Below are 26,651 nucleotides of genomic sequence, written 5' to 3' on the forward strand. Positions count from 1 at the left end.
TAAGAGGCTTCGATGGTACGTGGCAGCTGCTGACGTACGCACTGCTGACGTGGCCGCTGACGTTACCGGGACGACGGAGCCATCTTGGCGGCTGCAGCGGTGGTGGAGACGGCGAGGGACCGACACCCTGGGGAGGTGAGAGACAGACACACACCGACACACGGCGGGGGGAAATCAGGTGTCAAGGAACGAGAGAGACCCTTGGCCGTTAAGGCTGATACAGGGACGATTCCGACCCCCCCCCCCCCCCCCCACGTGTTTCCCCGCACCGGGGATGCTGACCTAGCCTGGATCTTCCCCGTGCCTGTTGCTCCTGGCCTCGGGACCCAGTGGAGCTCCAGACGGGCCCGAATTTGGGAAGCTGGCCGCGGTGATTTCTGCCTGGCGTTCGCATGTCAGTCCGAGGACGCCCTCTTTTTTTCAGACTTTGAATGTTACCGACGTTTGCTGAAAACAAAAAAAAAATAAACGCCAAATTGCCAAACCGTGCCAAGTTCAGTCGGGGCTGAGAAGCGGGTCCCTGCCTCTGAGCCACAAACGACGGTGTCCAGTCCCACTTCAGGATCCGATGGCCTTGGGAGGGGGTATGCTCCTCATGTAGCCATACAAAGTTGAACTTGTCACTTATGCCAGTGACAGACGATAAGGATGAAAGAAATTGCTGTTTAATCAGTCTCGTGTGGTACCTGCAGAATATTAGCTTTCCATTTAACCCACCCTCTCCATCCCACCACTACGTTTAAGACTTCACGTCCGGGTTTCAAGGTACAATCGCTAACCTCCTCCCCAAACATACATACGCACGGTCTGATGTAAAGCTCTCCCCCGTTCTAGCACATGAGTAATCAGGCAAATTTTGATGGTCAACTCTATCACGGAATAATAGGACTGGCACCCAGAAGCTTAATTTCGGTATTAAGCAATCCGTTACAGAAGGGTGGAGCCGCAGGGGTGCTTATGGAGGGAATTCTGGAGCTTACAGGGAATGAGATGTTAAACACAAGGCCCCTGCATCTCTTTAGGTGAATGTTAAAAACTTTAGTGCACTTTCAAAGAGGTGTTATTTCTGGCATTATAGCCAGTGTTCATTCCTCAATTGAAATTTCTGAAGCAGTTTCTTAGGAATAATGAAATTGCTGTTCTTGAAGATTCACGTGCACAGATTGGTTGCTATTTCCTACCTTACAGCACTGAATATTGTACATATCAAATAGTATTTCATTTATAAAGTGCTTTGGGATATCCTGAGTGTGTGACATTTGCTGTATAAATGCAAGACTATATCGATTTTATCTGTCATTTGTCCTGCCACCCACTCACTTTCTGTCCAAGTTACATGATCACCTTTACCTTATTGTATCGGTCAGCATCAACTCACATAGTCACAAAGTATTGATTTTAAAGATGGGCTGTTAGAGACTCAGATGATTCCCTGCAGTTTTTGTTGGCAGCATGTTACTCAGTTACTGTGAGTTGCTGATTGTGCTCAGTAAGAAGTTTTACTGAAGGTGGCACGATGGCTCAATAGTTAGCACTGCTTTGTAACAGCACCAGGGACCCAGGATAGATTCTAACCTTGAACGACTGCCAGTGTGAAGGGCACATTCCCTCTGTGTCTGTGTGGGTTTTCTCTGGGTGCTCCGATTTTCTCCCCCAGTTCAAAGATGTGCTAGTTGGTGGATTAGCCATGCTAAATTGTTCAGGTGATTAGGGATGTGTAGATCAGGTGGATTAGCTGTGGTAAATGCCGATTACGGGGCTAGGGTAGGAACTGTGTCTGGGATGGATGCCCTTCGATGTGTGGGTACCGACTTCATGGGCTGAATGGTCTGTTTCTGCACTGTGGGGATTTTATGATCCTAAATGAAGGAACAGAAGTGTATGGTCAAGAGTGTGGATCAAATGCTGATATTCATGGAATGTCTTCCATAGACTGACCTATCCCCTCCCTACCTCCCACCTATACTCTCCTCTCCACCTATCTTTTTTCTCCATCTTCGGTCCGCCTCCCCCTCTCTCCCTATTTATTCCAGAACCCTCTCCCCATCCCCCTCTCTGATGAAGGGTCTAGGCCCGAAACGTCAGCTTTTGTGCTCCTGAGATGCTGCTGGGCCTGCTGTGTTCATCCAGCCTCACATTTTATTATCTTGGATTCTCCAGCATTTGCAGTTCCCATTATCACTGATACCTAAGTCATTTAGCCATTTCTACTTGTGCTTTTTTATCGCCACCTCAACCGCTGGCAGCAAGGTTTGCCATCTGAGCAATGTTCTCTTGTAACTCTTCAGATATTCAGCGTGGTTCAAAACCTGTATCACGGAAGAACGAAGGATTGTAGGTACACACCGCCAGCTACAATGTCCCCTCCATGTTGCTCTTCATTGAAACATGAAAATCTTTTGCTCTGCCTCCGAGGTCAGTGGATGAAAATCCTGGCACTCGTTCACAAACAGCACAGCACTCTGGATGAATCTTCATGTGGACTGCAGCAGCTAAAAGCATCCACCCCATTTACAAGGATCATTAAAGATGGGCACTGTATATTAGCTTTGCTTAAAAATGCTAATACCTCAGGAATAAATACATTATAAAAATCTCCCCCTTTTAGAGTTGCAATTAAATATGCTTCCACCACCCTTTTTTATATAGCAGTGAAATCCAGATCATAACTCTCTGCCTAATTTTTTTTCTTTTTATTTTGCTGATTTTCATGAATCTCATAGGGCTTTCTTGCTAACACTGCAGTAAGTGTACCTATGTCCCATAGATTCCAGCAGTTCAAGCTGGTGGCTTACTGCCACCTTGAAGAAAATTTGCAGTGAGCAGCAGTTGCTGGTCTAACTGCTGATCGAATTTTTACAGCACAGAAGGTTGGAGCAAATGTGAAATTGCAAGCTCTGTTAAAGAACAATTCACATTGCCCCCTGCTCATTGCCCACGCACCCTATAAGGAGAAAATTGCAAAATTGTGACCTGTTAGTAGCCCTGCCATCTAACCAGTGAAAATATCTTTTGCTTACTCATTTTGCATGAAAATTTCCCAACCCTAATGCCTCAGCCTACAGATTGGGATTTTTTTTTGCGCTGATGTCGCTGGATTGACTTTTTGACTCTCTGCTATCAACATTGAATGAATAGATGTAGCTAACCATTTTTCCAATCTATACAAATGTGGATACTTCTGACCAAGTGGTTCTGAATTTGGAGTCAAGAAATATAACTGTTGTATTTCTTTGTTTTTGTATGCTTGCAGAAAATTGTGATTGAAGGAAAAAAATGATGGAGGAAAGTGGGATTGAAACGACTCCCCCCAGTACCCCACCACCTAGCACTGCAGTGACTGCAAGCAGTCCCCCTGCCCCTACAGGTAGTACTGTTTTAAATTTCAAACCAAACATTCAAGCAAAGAATGTATATTCATAGACAAGAACATGTCAGTGAGTAAATTTTAGTATTAATTAATTAAATAACATAGAATACCTTGATAAACATTCACGTAAGTGTGTGCATTTTATTTTCTCCTGATAATCAAGATTCTGATTCCAGTTTTTGCAGATTGTGCTTCACTGCATGAGATTATCTCCAGTTTTAAAAGTTATAAAAGTTGTTAAGAGGGGAAAATGGTAAAGAATTTTATTGTAAGATCAGTAACAAGGGCATTGATATGGAAAAGTAAAAATTGTAAATAATGTTCCACTAAGAAGACTAATGATTTTAGGGTAAACTTTTAAGAATCGTGAGAATGCCAGACTCACTTCAACAGGAAGTGGTTGAGGTGAAGTACTTGGACATATTTTAAGGCAAAGCTGGATATATGGTGAATAGTGGTAGTGAGATGAAGATGGGATGGGATGGAGCTCAGAGCATTAACAGAAGCATTTTTTTTCTGTGCTGTAAAATTCTTTTTAATTCAAAAACCCATGACTGGTAAAACTAATGAGGAAGTTTCAAAATTTTCTTTTTTTGATTTGTGAAGTATTGTTTCACAAGTGCCTATAAAGAAAAAAAACTGCAGTTGATTTTCAATATTTGAAAATAGCAAATATAAATGGACAGGCATTGATAATGGCGAACGGAACATAGCATTGGTTTGCCATATTGACAAAGCTACACTAATTGACCAACATTCTGCAATCATTTCTGTGCCTGTAGATATTATAGATGAAATTGAGATTTTATCTGGATACTTAGTTGAAACATTTATCAACTGTTTTCAATCAAAAATTTAATCTCTTGATGTGAAAATGTTTCATCATTCACAATTTTTATTAGCAAGCTTTATAACATTAAACCGAAGAGCTTTTTACTGTGGGTTCAGTATTGCAAAATTTTGAATCTTAAATCAGATATGAAGCTAAATTTTTTTTATTAGCTAGTATCTGAAATCACTGAAATGAGTGTTGACATCTGGGAAGAGATTGATTTGAATGGCATGTATTCCCTGGTGTTTAGAAGAATCAAAAAGTGGTCTCAGTGTAAAGTTCTTGAAAGGCTTGATAAGATGGATGTGGAAAGGCTATTTTCACTAGCTAAAGCCTGGAACTGGAAGGCAGTCACAGGAGGAGGGGCTAGCCATTCCAGATTGAGATGAAGTTTGTCATTCAATTCAGAGTCTTGAAGATTCTCTATCCTGCATGGCTATAAATGTTTAATCATTGGGTGTATTCAAGACAGAAATCAATAGATGTTTGGGCTCAAAGAAGGGTATTGGGGATCGGTGGGAAAGTTTTTTAAGGTTAAAAATTAGCCATGCTCTTTCGAAATGTTGGAACTAATTTGGGGGTGGGGGGGTGGTGGGAGTGGAAATGGAAATGGGTGAATGCAGCACAATGTTTATGTTGATTGTATTACTCTAAATCTTTTCATATTTCTTTTGTTTCTCTCTTTTTTTGGCTTATCTGTCTGCAGTTCTACCCAGTCCTTTATCTAATCCTATCGCTAGCTCTATCTCTTCGTTACCTCCCTCAACCTTTTCTACACCACCACCACCTCAAACCCATATGCCTCCTGCTGGGTCCTTCACACCCCTGACAATGGGATCTTCTGCTGTCGCTTCCACCATACATCCAACTGTCGCTCATTCTGGGACTGCAGCTTATAGCAGTCCATTAAACTTTTCTCCGTCAGCACCTCCTGTGGGTTCTCCTGCTGGCCCTGTCTTTTCTGCACCTCCCGTAGGTCCACCAATCACTGGTTTCTCCATGACTGCAAATTACGACATCACCCGAGGTCACGCTGGTCGAACCCCTCAAACCCCACTGATGCCAACATTTTCTTCATCTGTTGCAGGTGGTAGTTTAATTTTAATGTTCCATTTTTGTTCATAGAGTACTTTCTTAATGTGGAAATTGTACACAAGTGTTTAACATTGTCGGTATTATGTAATGTAAAACTTTTTTTAACTGGTCAACAAAGTTTAAACTTTCATCCTTCCCAATAATACTAAATCTTTTGATAGTCACTGTGATAATAGTTACCGTTAACATTGTAATTATGCTATTAATAGGAATGAGACATAAACTTATATTGTTAGCTCCTGAAAAGGAAGTATTAATTATATTTTTTCTTTATTCTTCCTACTCAGCCTTATGTTTTGCCTCATTCCTGTGTTTATGCTACCTGGTATCATGTAACGCTGTCTGATCCCTGTGACTCCAATGTAACAGGTTGCTCCCAGCAGAGCTAGCTTTTTCAATAGTAGTGTTCCTTGGTATGATGCCCACTTGGCACCAGCATCTTGGGAGTTGGTAAACTGGTTTACCCAATGTTAAAGGAGTTTAATTTAAGGATGTTCTGTTAAATGTATTTTCAGCATTAAATTGACGTCAACTTACCTGACTTACAGCTGGGGTTGCTGTTTAGCGGTCAGAAACAAGAATTCTGATTGCTTTTGTTTCAAAACACCAATTGTTCAGTGTTAGCATATCTTCATAATTAACATTTTCATTCCAAAGCAAGTCCTGCTCAACATGAGCATCATAAACCTGGTTCCTAATGTTATTAATTTATTGACAGGCGTTGCACCAAACACAATGCCTCAGACCTCTGCTCCCATTGGAGGTGGCTCTTCCATTACTTTCCCAGAGGAGACTGAAGATCCCAGGATGTCTGCACATTATGATCAAAGTGCTTCTGGTGGAGGACTGTGGGGCTTCTTTAAGGTAGGCCTTGGATGTAATTCCTGACCTGGAATTCGTGGTCGGTGCCTAAGTGGCATTTGCCATTCACTTTGCAGATACCTAGCTGCCAAATTTTAACAGGCTTTGAGTGATTTGCTTTTAATACATATTTGATCGTATGGCATCTGTGGCATTAGTGAACAGGAATAATAACAGCAAGACTTTTTGCTAGTGCTATTGAAGAATTTCTATTTCGCGTGACTCAAGTAGAGTCATGATTCTACAAATCATGAATGGAAAGTGAAAGAAAGGTTGAGAAGTAGATATAAATAATTGAAACTTAAATTTTGACACCAGTTTACCTGTGAGGGAATGACATTTAACTGTCAAAAAACACAATTTTTTCCCCCCAAGGCCATGAAGATTGTTAACAGTAATGATTTATCAAACTGTTAATAATTTACTGCAGTCCAAGTGCCTTGCATCCCTCTGAGCTTGCTCTTTACAGTCTGCAGGTTTTTAGTATCGATCATGCTTGAACAGTAATTTGCAATTGACTAAATCTTATAGAGGAATGTTTATGCTCCAGTAGTTTCTGGATCACCTCACTTTTTATTGAACTAATCCTGATGCTGACAAAAGATTTGACAATGCTCTGAAATTTGTCCACAAACTCTACTGGTTAATCAATCAGATGCTCACAAAGAAAGTCCAAATGCAAGAAAGATGAACGCTTGAACCATATCCACAATTGGCTTTATCCAAGTGTAATGACAACAAGACATTTGCAAGAGTTACCAAGTTTTCAAGCAAAAAAAGACTGTTTGGCCTCCTTCAAATGCAAATAGCAGGCAGCCATTAACTGTTCTCTTGACCCTCCATTCTGTTGGAAGTGGCGTGTGCAGTCAAACTCCAGTCTAGTGGCAGAATTCTAGGAGCTGATGTTATCCAGCTGAAGTCCTACGAGGCTGGAAATGTTTGCCTGGTTATGAATCTCACTGAACTCTTCCAGTCCATACAAGAGCAAGGAACCATTCCACAAAAGTACAACGATGCCTCATTTTAACTACATAAGCAGAAAGGAACTTGCCAGAATCTTACCGGCTTAGTGCTACATCTCAACCAGGATCTGTCACCATCATTAGTGCAGCTTTAGGAAAGATTGGGGAGACATTACTCTTGTGCTTGCAGTTACGCAGCGCCAAGAACAAAATACTCTGCATCACTTTTGTTGTCCTGACTAAAGTCTTTAATACAGTCAGCTTTGAGGGCCTTTGAAAGATAATGGAGAAATCCAGCTATTCTGAAACAGACTCCGTATCCTGGAGTGTAGTCCTTTGACCCACTTGCAGTTACTAGTGTTAAATAGGATTGTATGCTAGTGCCTGAAATCCTCAGCACTGTTTTTTTCTCTTTTAGTGCTCCCAGATGTATTCTATGATCATGATTCCTAACTTTGAAATCTGATATTATGTGGACTGCAAGCAAAGACGAGAGTCTCCAAGAAAGTATATCAGTTTTCTGTTTTCTAATTGACAGCTAGTGCACATTTCAGAGCTGGACATGCAGTGTAGCATGGACTTGTTTTCATTTGTAGTCAACAATTCTGACCTCATGACCATCCACAACAGGAGTGCAATGACATGTTGACAAGGTTCAAAAACGTATTCTTTGCAGCACACTAACTCAAGTTATATGTATGATAACAGAACACTTGCAAGAATGTAACTTCCACTGTTTCATTTGGGATCCATGTTGCTTTCTTAAAGAGGTCTGCATCACATTGAATTGTAGCATTTGACCCAGATCCAGTTCTAAAATTCAAGAAAGTTTGTTTCACTGGGTAACTGAGAAAGTGTAAACAAGAAGAACTTCTAAGTTGCATTGGAAAAATACCAAATTCATGAGAATTGTGTGTTTTGTGAGTTACTGCTTAACTACCATTAAAATGGTCAGTGATTTGACTAAAATATGACTAACAGCAACTTTTACATTAATGGCAACTTTAGTTGCTGGCTATAGCATCTTTAAATGATCCACTTATTCTAAAATTGTCTGTGTTCTGGATTCAGTGCTGTAAAGCGCAACATGATATTTGAACAATCTTAATAGTTATCTGTAAGTAACTCCCCTCTGAAGTGCTTCTTGCACTGAAATCAACAACTGCTATCAAAAGTCTTGCACTGCCATACTCACCATTGTGTGTCAGTATGTGAATCATTATTGGCATGAGCTGATTCTCAAACGGTGGGACTGTGAGGAATACAACATTTGGATTAGTGGAATGCAAGCTAAAATAATATCCAGTGGAAATGTGGTTTGCTCAGTGGGGCAGTTTATAATTTTGTAAAGGTTATTTCTCTTTCAATGGGCATTTTCTTTTTAAAAAAATTAATCCCAACCCTCGTACTTATTCTGTGCTGTCAGGTTTTCCTAATAAGATTTCTTCCATTGCCCAGGGACGGTGATGGATGAAAATGCGTCTTTGTGCATATGTTATCAGTTTCTGCTGTCTTCCAAGAACTGGTTGTTTTTATGATAACATAAATAGCGGCTGCTTGTTTTCATCAAGTTGATATTGGTATAACATCACAGCCAATTGTATAGCTCGGGTCTATCATTACATAGAGTTGTTGAAGAAGGCACAAAACAACTTAGAAGTTACCATAGTTGTGAGGTTATGCCTATTGAAAGTAAGTCTGAAGAGGCTGTGGTTGCCTTTCTGTAGAAAGGCAAGACCAAGGGACTCTTGCTGGTTTCATTTGATCTTTGCCTCCCCACCTCCCTGCAACACCCATAAATCCAAAAGAAATTCAAGAAATGTTACTTCATTTGGGGAACAATGCAAGTGCCACCTAAACTGAATAGGACAGATGTTTTTAAGGGAAGCTTTAAGTGTATGCAGGAGGAAGAAGTGGAATCGAAAGCTGATAGGGTGAGAGTGTGGAATTGTAAATGTCAGCATTAACCAGTTAAGTGACCTGTCAGTTTGCTGCTTTAAGGTTCAACAGTAAACCTTTGACTACTGTGAACACGCTTTGTTGCTGATTTGTATTTATGCTAGAATTGTACATTGAGACGTTAAGTTTGAAGTTTCACTTATTACACAGGGTGTGGCGGGAAACCCAGTCGTGAAATCAGTTTTGGATAAAACAAAGCATTCTGTGGAGTCCATGATCACCACCCTGGATCCAGGCATGGTTCCCTATATCAGTAAGTATAATACCTTTAAACACTAACTTATTTTGCTTTAATGATTCAAAAATTAAGTAAATTTGAAAAAAATACTTTGCAGTTTTTGATATTCCACTTACTTATTATAATCCACTTCCATTCTAACTTAGTCCCTGTGTAGCTTCAATCTTCTGTGCCTTTGTCACCTTCCAGAGCTGTCTAGTCACCTAGATAGCCTCCTCCTCTCTGTAAACCTCTGTTCATTTGAATTTCTGTTGCCCACTTATTTCCCATATCCTTTAACAGTGGTTTCCCAGATCACAGTAAATTTATTTTCATGTTTAAATGCACTTGTTTTCATCCCATTCTTATTCTGTAACCTTCAGTATTAGAACCCCAACACACCATTTTCAGTAGCAAATGCACAGACAACTTATTATAGTAACAAAAACATTCTGTGCCCTTGCTCAAACTCTGGACTCCTGTGCTGTACTAGAGAAAAGGCAGAAAGCAAGGAATAAAAATAGTTCTTGAGTTGTAAAGTACAAAGCTGCAAAGCTTTATAGTGGTCAGTTGCATTCTTGCTACCTGTATAGGTTTTAGGTTGTGATCTTCTTGAGCTTTTGAGTTTGTATTGAGGTGGGTCATTTTTCTGATTTTTTTTTTATCTGCACTCTAGGTTCTTTACCAATCTGGTTTTCTCTGACTCATTAATGTCTGCCAAATGTGTGTGAAGCCATTGATAAAGCAGTTTGTCAGCAATGTACGTGATTGCAATGCTCTTTCTATTTTCTTTCAAATTGATCAGTTATTGAATTTAATTGCCTTATCGCAGAGGAAGAACAAAATTGTTGGTTTTTCTGATGTTTTCTGACTTCGGGACATCTGAAAGGCTTCAGCCAACTTAATACTTCTGAGCTGTAGCCACTGTTGTAATGTAAAGAGAGTTTGATTTTAATTTCGTCACAGATTACCTGGCCACTGACTATTTGTGGCTTTGGTCTATTTCAAAATTACTCCTTTAACTATGTCTGCCAATTCTGGTTTTATGATCACCACCCCTAAAAGCTGCTTAAATGACTTTGTGCCAAATTTTGTTTTCTCTGTTGATGTACAGTAAAGGAACTATGTAAATAACTGTTTAAAACCGGTTTCTGAAACTAATACTTTGTCATAAATGTTTGAATATTCTTTCCTGTTGTTCTCATACTAAGGACGGAGAGTAATTGGGTAAGATGCATGAAATGCATATTGCTCCATATTGTGCTCTCATAAGGGAGCCACAAACTGCAGGTGGTCATGCCGCAGACGAGGGGCGAGGTTACAAAGGCAGGACATTCATGGTAATTTCAACTGATATGGGAATTGACCCTGCACAGTTGGCATCACAGTATATAACAATGATTTCAAATGGAGTACCATTTTTAATATTTCCAAAATTGCAAATGTTACAGAGCTAACTGGGAGTGTATGTTGTGAGGAATGTCTGTTGCAGCTTGGAGGGTTTTGAGAAGTTTAGCGAATGGACATGACATGGAATATAATTCAGGAAAGTCAGATTATCTACTTTGTGCAGAATGCTTAAATGTTATGAGGTTGGAAAGCCTAGATGTGTCAAGGGGATCTAGTGTCCTGGTCACTTGGCTAACATGCAGGTGCAGCAAGCCACTGATAAGGCTAGTAGAATGTTGGTCCTTACTGCAAGAGGATTTGAATGCAAGAGTAGTGAAATTTTGCTCCGATTGCATAAAGAGTTTGGTTAAACCGCACCTGGAGTATTGTGTGCAGTTTTTGTCCTGTTCCTTTGGGAAGAATATTGTTGCAATGAAGGGAATGAAACAGAAGTTCACCAGATTTGTTCCTGACCTGGCTGGATTGTATAAGGGGTAGAAATTGGACAACAAGTCCTGTATTCTCTGAAGTTTTGAAAAATGAGTGACCTAGTTCAAATTTGGAAAATATTTCAAGGGATAGGTAAGGTAGATGCAAGCAAGAGGTTTCTCCCATTGGAAAGTCTGGGACAGAAGGCACAATTTCCTTTTTTTTAAAATGAGGATGCCTTTACTTCTGCGATGAGAAACTTCTTTATTTCAACTCAAGGTTGTGACTGTTTGGAATTCTATGTTGCAAAGAGCTATGGAGGTTCTTGAGTATATTTTAAGATAGATACATACAGTAGCATACAGGATAATGGGGATGAGGTGGCTAAAAGATATTGAAATGTTGGATCTGCCATGATCATATTGAATGGTAGGCAGACTGAACTGGCTGAATTACCTGCTTCTGTTTCTGTGTTCCTGGTCAGCAATATAAACTAGCCATTTGGCTAACTGCACTGTCAGATTGCTATTAATGTTGGTTCTTGACTGAGGATGTTTGGTAATAAATAAATAAATTCCTGCAATGGTTAAACCCAAGGTAAGATCTTGTAATAAATAAAGTAGCAGGAAACGTTCAAAGAACAAGTTACTGCTTAAATATAAACAAAGTGCTGAAAATACTCAACATATCAGGCAGCATCTGAGTTGTGAAGAAAAAGTAAATTGAAGCAAGTTCCAGAATCTGAATGACCCCCCTCCTGCTTGTATTTTGCCAGAACAAAATACTGGTTGCTGTTGGTCATGCATCCATGCGTTTTGCAGAAATCGACAGAAGTAGAAGTGGACTGATATTCATTTAGAAATCTCTTGTCTAGGGATAGGAAACCATGAAAATGTTAGTGTGGTAAACCATTTTCAAAAGGGAGGGGTGACTAATCTGAATAACCAAGACAGCTAAATTGGGGGGGGGGGGGGGGGAGGAATTGTCATGGCCAACATCTACTTTAGAAAGGGATATCATCTTTGAGAAAGAAAACTTTGAGGTGACATCTGTGCAATGGATGTAGTGGACATGTGCTTATATAAAAGCTTCAGTAAGTTATCACATGGGGCTAGCATAGAAATGAATGAACATGAGATTCATAAGAGGTATTGTATTTTATTAAATCATTTTAATAGGAGTACAAATGTAGGGATTGTTTATGGATGGCTTGATGTAGGAAGCACTCTCCCACGAGGTTCTGTAGATGTTAGCAGTTTGAAGGTGAAGTCAAGGTAGTGGTGTGAATTGGCAAAGAATGTTAAGAAAAGGCTTAAAGTCAAAAGTTTTATATTACAGATGAAAATCAGACATGAAGCAGAATGCTACAAACACCAGTTCAACCAGCATTTATGGAGGAAAAGTTGAGTTAATGTTTCAGGATTTGTAGTGACAAAGGGCTGTGGTGCTTTAACTAAAATATTTGTTAGTATGTGGAAGGCAGACACTTGTTCTTGCTGGAATCTGTCAGAACGACCCACTTGCCGCGCTGTCTCTCGTGCTCGCTCAATGTCCTGCTGTTATTAAATTGCAAATATCAATTGGAATTTGCAACATTAAGGCTATTCTGGCAAGATTAACAGTTTACAGTCCACGTTGCTGTGCAGAATTTGAAGTGTGAAAAGGGTGGGTGGTGAGTAATCATGAGAAACTCCAAACAGCAGAAGCACCAAAGCAATATTTTGTCTCTATTTTCATAGTGGAAAATAATTTCTCCCAGAAACGGCAGTTATGATAGAGGAACTTGGTGAAATTATGATAAGTAGTGAGAAAATATTAAGTAAACTGACGTGCTTAAAGGCATAGGAGCCCCCAGAGCCTGATGGCTGCGTACTGGGCTTAAGGAGGTGGCAGCAGAGATAGTAGAAGCCTTAGTTATAATATTACAGAATTCCTTGGATTCTGGAATGGTACCAATGGATTGGAAACATGCTAATGTTTCCCTTATTCAAAAAGTGGGAAATTATAGATCAGTTGGTTTGACCTCTGTAGTGGGGAAGTTGCTAGACTCAATCATACAGGAATAGATAACCGAGCACTGGAAAACTCCCCCTCCCATTCTTTAGACGACATGTCCATCATGGGCCTCCTGCAGTGCCTCAATGATGCCACCTGAAGGTTGCAGGAACAGCAATTCATATTCTGCTTGTGAACCCTGCAGCTCAATGGTATCAATGTGGACTTCACCAGCTTCAAAATCTCCCCTTCCCCCACTTCATCCCAAAACCAGCCCAGTTCATCCCCTCCCCCACTGCATCACAAAACCAGCCCAGCCTGTCTCCGCCTCCCTAACCTGTTCTTCCTCTCACCCATCCCTTCCTCCCACCTCAAGCCGCACCTCCATTTCCTTCCTACTAACCTCATCCCACCTCCTTGACCTGTCTGCCTTCTCTGGTCTGACCTATCCCCTCCCTACCTCCCCACCTATACTCTCCGCCTATCTTCTTTTCTCTCCATCTTCGGTCCGCCTCCCCCTCTCTCCCTATTTATTCCATCCCCCTCTCTGATGAAGGGTCTAGGCCCGAAACGTCAGCTTTTGTGCTCCTGAGATGCTGCTTGGCCTGAAGTGTTCATCCAGCTTCACTCTTTATTATACTGGAAAAACAAAACTCAATTCAAATTTCAGTACAGTTTCCTAAAGGGCAAATCATGCTTGACAAACTTGCTGGAGTTCTTTGAACACGCAACCAGCAAGGTAGATAATGGGATTGAACTGTAAGTAGAGGGTACTGCAGGCCTCAATTCTCAGACCTCCACTATTTACAATCTATACAAATGATCTGCAAGAGGGGACAGAATGTGACATAGCAAAATGCACGGATGATGCGAAAATAGGTGGGAAAGCAGGCTGTGATGAGGAAATAGAATTTACACACAACTATTGATAGGCTAGGAGAATGGACCAGAATCTGGCAAATGGAGTTTAATGTTGAAACGTGCGAGGTTGTCTATTATTTAAATAGGAAGCGGATTCATAATGTGTCAGTGCTGAGAGATCTGTGTGTCTGTGCATGAATTACAAAGTGGGTATGCAGGATGCAGTCAGAAAGTCAAATGGAATCCTGGCATTTATTGCTGGATTATAAAAGTAGTGTTGTTACAATTATATAAGGCATTGGTGAGACCACATCTGGATTATTGTGTCCAGTTTTGGTCTCCATTGAGATGTTAATACTTGAAGGACATGGTAGCTCAGGAGGCAGTTCAGAAGGTTGATTGCAGGGAGGAAAGGTCTGCCGTACAAGGAGCGGTTGAATAATGTGGGCTTCTACTCGCTAGAGCTCAGAAGAATGAGGAGGATCTGATTTGAGGTAAATAAAATGTTGGAGGAGATTCATCAGAAAAACCTGAATAGATATTCCCCCGTGCAGGGCAGTCTTGAACAAGTGATCACAGCGAGAGGAAATAGGTTCTGAGGAGAAACTAATTCTGAGGGTTATAAATTTGTGGAACTCCTTGCAGTGTAAGCAGAATCCATTAACAGATTCAAGAAAGAAGTAGATGTGTTCAAATGAAAAGTGAGATAAAAGACAATGGGGAGCAGGCAGTAAAGTGGAGTTGAGACCAGGATAAGATCACCCACGATTGTTAAATAATGGACTGTCTTCGAAGGACTGAATTGCCTGTTCCTGGTCGTGTTCCTATGGTAATGTTTAGGGTTAGTCCATGTGAGTTTAACCTTGTTTTGTTTTCTTTTGTGCCATGATTGAACATTTGCGATGATTGGAAACTTAGTGGAGGGAAGAGACTTCTCTTTCACTTATCTTATTTTTGCTTCCTCCTCCAGAATCGGGTGGTGATCTGGATGTTTTGGTGACTTCTAACAAGGAAGTCAAAGTGGCAGCTGTTCGGGATGCATTCCAGGAAATGTTTGGATTGGCCACTGTTACTGGGGAGTCTGGCCAATCAAACATCGCCCCACAACCTGTTGGTTATGCAGCAGGATTAAAGGTAAGATTTTATTTTCTGTTGATTGCATTTGTTTGCAGCAAGGCCAAGCCGCACTGTTGACCTGATGTGGTTAATGACGATCTATTTTTCCCTTCTCCCTCCTGTTTGCGTTGTGTGCCACCTTTTGAAATCTTGAGACCCCTAGGGGGTCTCAATGTACTATGTCCCATTCGTACTGGATATAGTAATGATGGAGTTGCTGATCTTTCAGCTTGCATTCCAGATGTAGTGTAATAGAACAAAATACAGTGCCCAAATTCTTTTATACAAGGTACAGTTTAACCCTTTACCGAATTAACGTCTTCTGAAAGTGTAATTAGTCACTTGATAGTACAGAATTTGGGTACTGCTGAAAAAGACATTTTGTCAACCTTCCAATTATTTTAGGATTGTTGGTCAGGTTTAGTCTGGTGCACTTGCTTGTACTGGAAGCTACACAGGGCCTTATTCTTTGAAGACTGAAAGAACATGTTTTAGTCATTGTACCTATTTCAACTCAACAAAAAAAAGGTAATGGCTAGCCTTTGGTTTATTTCTCAAGACAAAACCTTGATCAAAGTAAACCTACTTGGTTTAAATTTAAACAAAGCTTAACAGTTAAATGGCAGTCTTCATGGCAATGCCTCTATGAATCCGAATCTTTATGCCAACCAATCAGCACACTCTTCTCATACAGTATAAAAATGGCTGTTCTCCTTGCAGTGATTTTTTTTTTCTTTTGTTGTTCTGATGAGTGCAAAACAAAAAAGACACTTTTTTTATTGAAGCTTTTTTCCAGCATTGCAGTTATAACTATTGATTTGTAGGCAAATGAAACAACCAATTTACTCACTAAGTTCTCAAAATTGCAATAACGCGGATGATCATAGTCTGTTTTTAGTAGTATTAATTAATAGTTAAGTGGTGGCCTAACTTCTGAGTACCCTAATTCCTGTGAAATTTTCCATGTCTGCTTATACCAGTGCCTTGCCTATTTGTATAACACATCATAACATGAAACAATGGACATGTTGTATTCCAAAGTCACCAAGATAATGTGTTGCAGTTTCTGGACTGGAGCTTGAACATGTGAGAATATTGTAAGGAGCCATTACTGACTCTTGTTATTTCACAAAAATGTCCAATGAATCTTGTCCCATTGTCTCAGTTTACACCTACCAGCTTCTCGGACTGTACTGCAGAGAGACCCTTCTGTCCCTAATTCACTACGTCTCAATGATGGTGTCTGGTTTACAACAGTTCATGACTAAATACAAGTTACAAAAGCAAATTAAAAATTGAAGGCTCAATACGTGTTCATGGGGCAGTCTTTATTACCACTTCTTGTCCACCACTCTGTATTCAACCAATTTCCTATCCACTTCCAAATTCTTTTCCCAACATCTTCCTCCCTCTCGCCCCCATTCTCAACTTCTCTGGTATGTTAAAATTACAGCAAACTTTGTTTTGACTGGCATGTTGTGAACTGGCACTCTTGACAGCAAAAATTATGTACCTCAAATACTACAGAGTTTACTGTATTATTCTGTCCAATCATTGTAACTTTCTAATTTGTTTACTGCACTGTAAATATAATTGATCAGTTGGATGGCTAGATGAAATATCAGCAGTTGATTCAATTTTGAGTCAATTACTCATCAAATACTGCAATCTGCCTCTGTCAGAGTAGTCCGTTGAGGGTGTGAGTGATAAGTTTTACTTAAGGCAAACTTGCACTATTAGGTGATTTATGATGTTAGTACAGTTATAACAGTGATGTGTATCCCCCTGCATTATGTTTCCATTACTTGGTGTGTTTTTACATTGATCATATGGACCTCTGATCAACCAACACAGTCCTGGTCCCCTAGATGCCAGTTAATAAAATGTTTGCTGTATAGCAAAGTCTTCACATACTAACACAATCGAGAGAGACTTGCACTGCTTCTCATGGCTGCAATAAGTCCCACTGTGTGTTACAGCCAATTAACTACCATGTTAAAGTACAATCAATATTGTAATCTAGGAAATGCTGAAGCCAGTTTGCACACAACATGGTCCCAAAAATAACAATGCCATTTCCTGTCTGTAAAGACTGCTTTTTGCATTTCATTATTTCTGGATGTGGGCAAAAGGATGAGAAAACAAAGTTGCCTTAAACTAAGGAAACAGTGGAAGGAGATGTTGGCAGTTTTAAACCAGTTAGTGGAACTCGTTGAGAGCTGTCTTCACATTGTTGCTGCCATCAAACAGTAGGGGAGGATTGCTGGGTCTGTTTTCAAGATAATTTTGTCCAGACACGGTGTGTTAATTTTGTCTTTTAAATCATCAGCACCAGTTGGGAGAGTCAGGAGTATTTAATTTGTCAGCATCTCTTTGGCTCCCTGACAGCCTGTGTAAAAGCAATACTGTGACAACAGCATTCTCTGTCCTTGTAGAGAAGTAACAAAGAATTGGTAGATAGCAAACTATTCTCGCTGTCCCTATTTTGCCATACACGACTGCTGCTAATGAGCAACTGACCAATTGCTGTGCCCACTGCAGTGTGTCCCCGGATAGAACTGAAATGACTGAGGAGGATGATCGGGGATTGGAAGGATTGAAGAAGCAAAGGGGTACCTTGTTGAAACCATAGATTGCTGCTATTGAACTGTGTTCCTCTAAATGATTTTGCCTGTTTCTCTTTGTTTGCCAGCTGTGTAGGAATTTAAGGAGTAGAGTCTGTAAGTTGATAATTCATGTCATCTTTGCCTGTGGTAGGACCTGTTTTTGGTTTTTTTTGTTTTTGTTGTTTTTAAATAAGTTTTTCCTTAATTACAGAAACACGGTCGGTATTTTCTGTTAACCTCAGTTCATCAAACAGGAAAAATGGGAACTTTTAAGGATTTATTCAAAGTACTTACTTCTGTAATAATCCTGCGAATGCTGGATGCTCGAATATCAGTGTCCTTTCACAGCTAGATTGTGACATTGCCCTATAACCACCTTTACCCAGAAAACTGCTAGCAACCTTGACTTTATGCCCATATCATAGGTCATTTATCAGCAATGTAAGCAATTAATTTTGGCTTTTACTTCAAATGGTATTGAATTGATCCACCCTCCAGAAATGTATTGTAAAGTATGATTATTTATGAATTACAAAGAGCAATGTAATTAAAAAAGAATAGTGTGCATTATTGAGAAGTGTGTATTAATATGAAATGCTAAAATCAAATTCCTGTTGTCACTTTTGTTTAATTTTCAGAATTGGAATGTTGTTCATTCTAATGTGAGATTAGATTCCATCAGCTTAGGAACCGTTTTCTCTCAGTGATCTGACTGTGTGTTCCAATTGCAGCCTTGGATTTATGATGCTTATTAATCCACAATTAGATACATTTGTTGGATTGTACAAATTGAATTGTCTCAGGATCTGTTAAGTCAGTGGGCACTTTGTTAGTCAGCAGTATTCAGTTCACTGACCTCCAGTTTAGAGCCCACACTGAGTTTAAAAATCAGAAACCAGGCCAAAATACAAAAGCAAGGAAGATGTGCGGAACCTTTCTGAATTACTGGAGTAATCCACATGGAGTCTGATCATCCCCACACGTTTGCAGAGGCATGCTGGCAACTCCTGGTGCAAACTCCTTGGGAGTGCAATTGATAAGAATCTTTCTTTGCCTTTGCAAATGTTGTTCAGTCATTTACCTGTTCCATTTTGCTACTTTGGAGCAGTTGAATGTGCTGATATTTGATCTTGGCTCTCTTGATTCTACCTTTACTTGTCTTATCACCACCTCTGCAGGACTGGTTTTGCCATCTCTTCTCATGCTGTTATCATGTCTGTTATCTTGTGTTTGGTTCATTTTATTCAGATTTATATTGATGTTTGCAGCATAAAACAATGCCATTTGCTCCATCTTTTCTGAGTCAGTAAATCAAAAATAAAACTGGCCCAAGACCAGAAACTGGATAATGGGATATGTCCCTGGAGGTTGTGGCAACCACTCTGTTGTATCCTCCTGCTTTTTCTCCTTGCTCTTCACCACCTTACCAATTTTCAAGTCATCAACAAACTTCTATCTCCCGCATTAAAATCCAAATCATAATGTACATCACAAGGGTCCCAGCACTGAGACCTGTAGAAGCCTGACATGAAGCAGATTTCCTATTGTTGAAACCTCCTACTCAGCCAATTTGGATTCAGCATGCCACTTCATCTTGTATTCCATAGGCTCTTACTTACTTTCTTGACTAGTTTGCCATGAGGGACCTTCTCAACCATATCAAAACCTTTTATAGAATGTTTAAAAATTTCGTGCCATCACAGCAAAAGCATCATCTTCAGTGCTCTTATTTACCACATCATGAAAATTGATCCTCTTCTATCATGCCATCTTTTGAGGTTTTGATTTATTGCTTCTTGCTTTAGCTGCCTGCAATCAGAAACCCATTCAAAAATTGTCTCCATGCATACACTTGCTTAGCACTTCTTCCACTATTCAAGTGATTTCTCACCTGTTTTTCCAAAATTTCTCTTGGATCTTTACCACTTAAAGCTTGTTGTAATATCAGGAAAGACCAAATAGGCTGGGACTCTCTTTTTTTTCCCCTAGGTGATTTAACAGATGCCTTTTGAAAGCTGTGAAAATGATGTCCAGTAAAGTAGATGTGCAGAAGATTTGATTTGACCCATGGGAGTATCAAGCAATGGTGCAGCAATAAACAACAACCCATGAGGTGCAGGTGGAAGCAAATTGCATAGGTGATAACACAGTGAAATGAGGAGTGGTAAGAGGAGGCTTGTGTAGACCTTAAAAGCCACCACAGATGTCTTGGGTCATTTGGCCTGTTTCTGTGCTGTAGGGAATTCTGTAACCGTATGGGACTCAACATGAGGCATTCAAGCACTGTCAGCAGTTCAGAGAGATGTTGTGGTTCTCTAGCAGAAGGCCTGAGGTTCAGCACAAACTGAAAATAGTTTGAAACAAGAAATTATAAGGAATCGATCATTTACAGATTGGAACCTATTTGGGGCCGGTGTCAGACAGGTCACAGAGTGACCATGTCATGGAATTGATAATGAGTAATGAAGGGGACAAGCCCAGAATCCTTAAAACGTAATGAGCCACATGATGGAACCTAGAGCTTATTTGAGGGATTGATGGGCTTAAAACTTTCCCTCTGTGTTTATCTTTACACTTCATGTTTGTTCAAAGTTAAGAGCCTTGGGAAATATTACTGTGTTTTTTCCTGGATCGTGTGTAAATAGGAAGGGTTTAGAGGGATATGGGCCAAATGCTGGCAAATGGGACTAGATTAATTTAGGAAATCTGGTCGGCGTGGACGATTTAGACCAAAGAGATTGTTTCCATGCTCTGTAGAAATAAGTTAACCTTTTCTTATGCCAGAGTCTGTTTTACAATCTTGCCATTAGAGGGCGGAGGTGACCAAAATAAAACACGGATCCCTGAAGTCAATTGAAATAAAAATCTGATGACTGTATACAATGGGCAGCTAATTGACCATAATGTGTTTGTTGCCTCAGCACTTGAATTTCATGACCCTTGCGACTTGTAATCGGGCTTTTATTGTGCAGTTGTGGATCAACATAAATAATTAAACATTTCCCAAAATTCTGTTAATCTTTTTTCCTGAGATCCTATCAGTGTGCATCATTACCTATGCACTAAAATAACCTACAGTTCTTGAAATATGAAATGTAGGTGTGGAGTTTGTTTAATATCCAGTTGTTTCATTTTCATCTTGTTTTCTAGGGCGCCCAAGAGAGGATAGATAGTCTGAGGAGGTCAGGAGTGATTCATGAGAAACAGGTGACTGTTTCCATTGAGAGCTTCATTGCCGAATTGCTTCCAGACAGGTGAGCAACATCTCTGTTTTATGAAGTAGGGAGGACATGTCCCCTTTGTCTGACTGCAGTATGAAAGTCCAGTCGGAATGGTTATGGATGGATGCATATTATGGATTGCCTGAGTACATGAATGGGCACCTGGGTGATAGTCAGTCCGGAGAGATTTCTGGAGGAAGGATGGTTGATGACAGTCACTGGATGTCAATTTTGGTAGTATCCACATCTAGCATTCCCTGACTAACTTTTCAATTAAGTCACAAGGAAATGTCCAGCTCCAGCTCAAAGGGAGAGACATACTTGCAGATGATCCCAGGGTAGAGGGAAATTACCTATGTTGGTTCTCATGTTGAGTGCCAGAGTATTCTGAAGCATATTTCTGGTCATGCATCCAATCTAACAATCAGCCTCAAGAAGGTTTGGGCTCTTTTTCAGCAAAATGACAAGGCAAACAAGGAAAGGTAGAAATCCTTCAAAGTGGAAGAGGTTTTTTGAAAAATGGTACAAATAATGTAACTAAATACAAAGCCAGAATAGTTTTAAAAAGCAAATTTGTAAATGTTATCAAATATGACAAATGTTTTAACATCAAATTGAGAAGCAAATGAAATTTAGCGTTCTTCAGTAGCTTGATTTGAGGGACAGTTTTTGTTTTGCCATGTGGAAATAAGAACAAATTTCCCATTTTGCACCGACTAATTCTGCCCAACAACTATTCCATGATGGCAGAGTAATGAATTTTAAATGATTTAACACTACCCCTTACACTTGCTGTCATAGTAGGGAAAATTGTGATCAACTAAACACTCTTGCCATTGACGCCAGTGATTGGAGCAGTAAATCTTGGCTAGTGCTTATGCAGCTCCTGTACAAGTGAGGCAACACACTTGTGTTGTAAGGAAAGAGCCTTTGTTGAAATAACTGGGTGTTGCAAGATTAGAAGGTGTACTGCATAGATTTTAAACCACCCCATTTGTGCAAATTTTCACTGGACAAATTCCTCAATTATTATCAGATATGTGCTGTAATTTGTCTGTTTTGCTAAAGGATGATTTTTTGTATTAATTTGTGTCCTGGAATTACCGTATGTGAGTATCTGACTTCATTTATAAATGTTAAATTCCAGGTGGTTTGACATTGGTTGTTTGATTCTTGAAGATCCAGTTTATGGTATTCGTTTGGAAAATTTCACACAAGCAACACCAGTGCCTTTAGAATATGTGCAACAGGTCAGTGTGTTGCTAGTACTGAACCCTGATGTTTTCATAAAATCATTTGCTTTATAAATCTGACTAAGTGGTTCAGTTTAAAATGTGTCATGTTGACCTTTTAAGTGAACAACCAAAAAGTTTCAATAATAAGTGTTCATTCAACTTTGCGTCAAACCAGTGCATAGATTTTTATGTCTAACTTTGTTGCAAATGTAATTCCTGTATATTGGCTGTGGGCATGCAGCATTTTACGGCCATGATGACTTTGGGAAGGAAATTTGTTTATTTTTATTTTCCCTTTTTAATGTTAGCCTATTAAATGTTTAATGTTAATACAAAAACCAGGTTGCTTTTGTTTTTGGTATTCTTCAGGTATTTCATGCTGTGAAAGATGTAAACGTGGCCAGCCAAAATATTTTCTTCACACAATTTTACATATAATGCGTGATCCAGTTAGAGATTTCAGTGAAAATTCTTTATCTAAAAAGCATTTAAGAATGCAGAGCTTGCCATGCTGTGGGGAGTGGTTGAAGTAAGTAGTATGCACTTAAGATAAAGCAGATGAGCAGGCATGTACAAGAGAGAGGTTTATAAACCTATGCTAAGACAGTAGTATGGTGGGAGCAACTCATGGAATTTAATGTAGATCAATTGATCTAAATTACCTGATTTGGTGCAGTAAGTTCTATACGTGTGCATAAATTGTTTTGGGGTGGGGACAAGGTAGGAGAATGGGTTTGAGAAACATGGTAACCATGAACAAATAGCGGAGCAGACTTGATGGGCCAAATGGTCTAATTCTGCTCCTATATCTTATGGTCTTGGTGTTACAACCTGCTGTTATTTAACCACAAAGATTAGAACCGTAGAATTATACAAAACAGGTCAATTTCATTCAGTCTAACAGTCATCCTCCGACACTTCTGCCATCTACAGTCCGACCCTACCACCCAAGCTATTTTTCCATCCCCACCCTTGTCTGCCTTCCGGAGAGACCACTCTCTCCGCGACTCCCTTGTCTGCTCCACACTCCCCTCCAACCCCGCCACACCCAGCACCTTCCCCTGCAACCGCAGGAAGTGCTACACTTGCCCCCACACCACCTCCTTCACCCCCATCCTAGGCACCAAGCTGACCTTCCACATCAAGCAGATGTTCACCTGCACATCTGCCAATGTGGTATGTTGTATCCATTGCACCCGATGTAGCTCCCTCTACATTGGGGAACCAATTGGAGGCTTGGGGACCGCTTTGCAGAACTCCTCTGCTCGGTTCGCAACAAACAACTGCACCTCCCAGTCGCGAACCATTTCAACTCCCCCTCCCACTCCTCAGACGACATGTCCATCATGGGCCTCCTGCAGTGCCACAATGATGCCACCCGAAGGTTGCAGGAACAGCAACTCATATTCCGCTTGGGAACCCTGCAGCCCAATGGTATCAATGTGGACTTCACAAGCGCAAAATCTTCCCTTCCCCCACTGCATCACAAAACCAGCCCAGCTCGTCCACTCCCTCCACTGCATCCCAAAACCAGCCCAGCCTGTCTCTGCTTCCCCAACCTGTTCTTCCTCTCACCCATCCCTTCCTCCCACCTCAAGCCACACCATTTTCTACCTACCACCTCATCCCACCTCCTTGACCTGTCCATCTTCCCTGGAGTGACCTGTCCCCTCCCTACCTCCTCACCTGTACTTTCCTCTCTACCTATCTTGTTTTCTCTCCATCTTCGGTCCGCCTCCCCCTCTCTCCCTATTTATTCCAGTTCCGTCTCCCCATCCCTCTCTCTGATGAAGGACCCAGGCCCGAAACGTCAGCTTTTGTGGTGCTGGGATGCTGCTTGGCCTGAGGTGTTCATCCAGCTCCACAGTTTGTTATCTTGGATTCTCCAGCATCTGCTGTTCCCATTATCACTGGTACAATTTCATTCAGTCCATCATTCTTGCATCAATTCTTCAAAAGACCTGTCCAATTAGTCATACTCCCCTTCTGTTTCCCAAAGTCATGTGTTAGTGTTTTTTTTGACTATGTTCCAGATGATAACCCACCCCCCCCCCCAAAAAAAAACCTTATTTCACAACTTATTGTTTGATAGTTATCTTAAATTTGTGGCCTCTGGTTACCAACCCTCTGGTCACTGGAAACAGCACCTCCTCATTTTACTATTTAAACTCCTCAGTTTTGAACACCCCTTAAATCTCCCCATAACCAACCTTGCTTCGTGTGTTCCTAAGTTTTATTTAAAATCCCAAGATTGTATTTCTCAAAAATGTGAAAATAATTTGGTGAATCTTCTCTCTGGTTTCTTTTCTACTTTTATCCACACAAGAAAACCTGTTCTTGGGACTAAAAGGATCAGATGAGCAAGCCCATTATGTTTTGAAGTTTGCTACAATTACATCATCTTATAGTTGTTCCAATTTCTGTTTTGAATAAGTGAGGATTTTTCTGATTATATGTATGTGCCTTTTATGTCCTTTGCCATTCCTATCGTGTGAAAGATAATGTCTGTCATGGACCTGGTGCATTTGCTTAAAACGGGAATGTGTATGTTTTCTTTTTAATCAGGCACAGAACCTCACGCCACCTGACTACAATTTGAGATGGTCTGGCCTGATGGTGACTGTTGGTGAAGTTTTGGAAAGGAGTTTACCCCAAGTCAACCGGACTGATTGGCACATCATGTTTACAGGCATGTCTCGAAGGCAGATGATCTACAGTGCAGCCAAATCATTAGCAGGAATGTACAAACAGCAACTGCCATCAAAGTCCATTTAACAAGTAAAACTGTGGCCTTCTATTCAGTGGGGATTTTTTTTAAACGGGTGCTTCACTGTGCCCAAGAATGGTTTGACTTTTTGTATTTTTGTACTCAAACAAAATTCATCAAAACTCAGTTGCTGAAACAAAACACATCTTGCAGCTGCCTCCATTCTGGAACAGGAACTGGTTAATTAGAGCTTTCCAGAAACTGGCGATGCAGTGTAAGGGGATGTTTGAAATATGCAGCATTTTGCATATAGTAACATTATATTGAAATAATTTTGTAATACTTTGGTGTTGAAATATGGCATCCAAGGATGTTAAACGCTAAGATTTGCTAATATTTATAACTGATATTTTCAATTTCTTCAGGTAATCACCATAAAAAAAAATTTCAAGTAATGGTTAATGTGCAGGCTATTCAAGTGCCAAATTTTTCTCTTACTGTTCCCTACCTCTACCCTTCTAATTAAGGCTTAGAGGCTTGCAATACAAAATGATGGATACATGATTTACAAATTGCATCTTGTTAACCTACTTTTTTTTAAATGCAAATGTTTAGCAAATGAATGGTCAAGTTAATTTGGAACAAGGTACAATGAAAGACAGCGCAAACTGTCCAATACTAATCTTGGAAAATCTGTCTAATCAGATCATCTCACTGCCAAGTGAAGCTATTGCTGGGCTTGTTTGGATTATTTTTTACACTATTTTGTCATGTTTTAAAGGGAATAAAACTGAAATATCACAATTAATGCTGCTGTTTTCTTTAAAATGTTGCTTTAATTTCAACTTCAGTCTGCAATTTTAATGCAATATGCTTTTTAAGTTAAGTTTGAAACTTGTACATTCTCAGGCTGAGTTCTGATAACTTGTGTATAGGGATGCTACCATTGGGCCACATGTACATACACACAACCTATTCCTTCCTTCAGTCTGTACAATTAGCCATAGTGCAAGCAGTCTATACATAAACTATAGCTTTATTAGTAACATTTCAGTTTGGTTCTTGTTTTGGACCTAAGCCCCAAACTGGGTTGCTGACTGCTGTATTGCTTCTGTGAATATTTTCCCCCTTAAGATTACGCGTCACATTAATGACTATACATGTCAATAAATTTTACATTTATGTAGCTTTCTGAATGTATCTGCCAAAAACTGTACAACACAACTTAAAAACACAGATCAATTTTTATTTTATCTGACCCGGCTGTGCGTTTTGTTTTTAAAGAAAGGGTTAGAAGCCCAGAGCAAGGAGGGCATAGCCTTAAACTTAGAGCAAGACCATTCATAAGATTTATGATCAGATGTAGGCCATTTGGCTATGTGATCTGTTCTGCCATTCCTGTTTCTTCATGAGTTAGGTGAAAACAAGTCTTCACACAAATTGTAATGGAAATCTGGAAGTCTCACTTAAAAAGTTGATGTCTACAGTGTCAGTTTAAAATTTGCAAGCAAATTAGGTTTCTGTTGGACAAGAATTTTAAGATTCATGCAACCAATGCAAGTGGATGGATATAGGTAGAGATCAGCAATGATCTAATTGAATGTCTGAAGAAGCTCGAGGGCAGAATGACCTCCTGGTCTTGTGTGGAGTTTGTAGTTTCTCCCTGTGTCTGTGCGGGTTTCCACCAGTTTTCTCCCACGGCCTGAAGATGTGCAGGTTATGTGGATTGGCCATGGTAAATGTTGTGGGGATAGGATAGGGGTCTGGGTGGGATGCTCTTTGGCATGTTGGTGCAG

At 40.2% G+C, this 26,651-nt stretch overlaps 1 protein-coding gene across 1 annotated transcript; it reads left to right on the forward strand.

The window, feature by feature from the left end:
• Positions 1 to 48: 48 nt before the first annotated feature.
• Positions 49 to 25,663, forward strand: prrc1 (proline-rich coiled-coil 1). The gene is made up of 9 exons (XM_048527617.2): positions 49 to 135; positions 3,254 to 3,367; positions 4,909 to 5,289; positions 6,016 to 6,161; positions 9,230 to 9,332; positions 14,941 to 15,104; positions 20,843 to 20,946; positions 22,061 to 22,163; positions 24,714 to 25,663. Exons 2-9 carry the CDS (start codon positions 3,277 to 3,279, stop codon positions 24,921 to 24,923), a joined length of 1,302 nt encoding a protein of 433 aa, XP_048383574.2. The 5' UTR covers positions 49 to 135; positions 3,254 to 3,276; the 3' UTR covers positions 24,924 to 25,663.
• The last annotated feature ends 988 nt before the right edge of the window (positions 25,664 to 26,651 follow it).

Source organism: Stegostoma tigrinum, chromosome 3 (assembly GCF_030684315.1).
Source record: "Stegostoma tigrinum isolate sSteTig4 chromosome 3, sSteTig4.hap1, whole genome shotgun sequence".
NCBI lineage: Eukaryota > Metazoa > Chordata > Chondrichthyes > Orectolobiformes > Stegostomatidae > Stegostoma > Stegostoma tigrinum.

Coding starts and splice junctions, on each gene's coding strand:
- prrc1 (XM_048527617.2), top strand. CDS start 3,277: ATGATGGAGGAAAGTGGGATTGAAACGACTCCCCCCAGTACCCCACCA. Junction 6,162..9,229: donor GACTGTGGGGCTTCTTTAAG/GTAGGCCTTGGA, acceptor CTTATTACACAG/GGTGTGGCGGGAAACCCAGT. Junction 22,164..24,713: donor CTTTAGAATATGTGCAACAG/GTCAGTGTGTTG, acceptor CTTTTTAATCAG/GCACAGAACCTCACGCCACC.